This window comes from Trypanosoma conorhini (assembly GCF_003719485.1).
Source record: "Trypanosoma conorhini strain 025E chromosome Unknown Tco_14.4_contig_01385, whole genome shotgun sequence".
Lineage (NCBI taxonomy): Eukaryota > Euglenozoa > Kinetoplastea > Trypanosomatida > Trypanosomatidae > Trypanosoma > Trypanosoma conorhini.
The window spans coordinates 1-1629 of NW_021705412.1; the positions used below are offsets into that span (position 1 = coordinate 1).

The window sequence follows — 1629 nt, forward strand, 5'->3', positions numbered from 1 at the left end:
TGGGGGATACGTGGACGGAGGCCCTCGGGACACTCTCGCGCGTGTGGGGCAACTCGCCGAAGCGCACCGGGTACGGCGACCAGAGCGGCCTTGCGGCTGCGACGATTAATGGGAAAAGGGCGCTCTTGTTCACGCACCCGGTGTTTCCCCAAAGCAATTCGTACGCCAACCAGATCCACCTCTGGCTTTCCGATGGTGCCCGCATATTCGACGTGGGCCCGATTTCTCCCGAGAGCCAATTCAGTGCGACCTCCAGCACGCTGCTGTACGCAAACGACAAGTTGTTTTCGCTCTACGAACGGAAAGAGGCTAAAACGCAACGCTTTGTGCTTGTGCGTCTGGACGACCAGCTGGAGCGCATAAAGGAGGTGCTGGCGCAGTGGGATAAGCTTGAAAAGGACTTCTCCCAGCTCTGCACGTCCTTGGGTGCGGCTGTCGCGTGTGACGGCTCTGCCCGCAGTGTTGGGTTTTTGTCCAATACGGGCTCCGCCGCCCACTGGAGCGACGAGTACCTCGGCGTGGACGCAGCGGTGAGCGGCGCGACGAAGGTCACGAACGGCTTTGAGTTCAGCGGGTCCAATTCACGCGCCGAGTGGCCCGTGGGCGCGCAGGGGCAGAACCAGCGGTACCACTTCGCAAACTACTACTTTATTTTGCTGGCGACAGTGACCGTCAATGACCCGAAAGGCGGCGTCTCTGTGTTTGGTGTGCGGCTCAACGGCACTGACAGTGCGGGCAACCGCTTTGGATTGCTGTGCAGCGGCGACAACAAGTGGGTGGTGAAGAGCCGGACTGGGGAGAAGGTGGCGCAGGGCGCCACGTGTGAGCCCAATAAACAGTACTACGTGCTTCTTACACTCGAGTACGGCAGGTTTTTATTCTTCGTCAACGGCGAGGCACTGAAGCTTGCGGGTGCGGATGCCGCGGCGCTGGCGAAGAAGGATGGGGAGGAGATCGTACACTTCTACTTTGGGGCGGACGACGGCATGAGTGGCGTTGACGGCAGCGTGACCGTGAAGAACGTCTTTCTGATGAGTCGCCCACTGCATATCATTGAATCCGAGATACCCAACAACGGTGCTGGGTCAGGCGCCAATAAAGATGAGAGTTCCGTACGTGCGCATGGGTCTCGCGTGCTCTTGCTGCTTCTGGGGCTGTGGGGGCTTGCGGCGTTTTACTGAGCCAAATAAAGCGCTACTCCGGCTTCCACTGGGAACGTGTGCGGCCCGTCCACACAGGCGAAAATAATGTGTGCGTCCTTCGTGGGGGTTTGATGCGTTCATGTATTATTTCCCTTTCTTTTCTTTCTGTGCGTGGATGCACGCGCTCTCTCTCCCCCTTCAGGGGTCGGCGCCATCCACTTTCGTTTTTGGATGCCCCTTGCTTTTCTTATATCAATTGCCTTTGTATTAATTTCCGCGCGGAGGTCGCGATGGCCTCAGTGTTTGCTGCTGTCGATCACACTCCCCAACTGCAGTGCGTGCCACGCCGATGAAGAAAAAAAATGAGGACTGCGGGGAGCAGCAGCAGGACGGTGAAGTTCCCAATGAAGTGTAAACGATGTTTGCACCTGCGGAGGTTCAGTGAGAGGTGAAGCAGGTGCATCCTTCCCCCGCAGGTCATGTATAC

At 57.9% G+C, this 1629-nt stretch overlaps 1 protein-coding gene across 1 annotated transcript; it reads left to right on the forward strand.

Annotated features, from left to right (window-relative positions):
- Window positions 1-1181, forward strand: Tco025E_09969 (trans-sialidase; the record flags this gene model as incomplete). Its single annotated transcript, XM_029376764.1, has 1 exon — window positions 1-1181. A coding segment is annotated over one exon (1181 nt), but the record flags the coding sequence as incomplete, so codon positions are not given.
- Window positions 1182-1629: the final 448 nt, after the last annotated feature.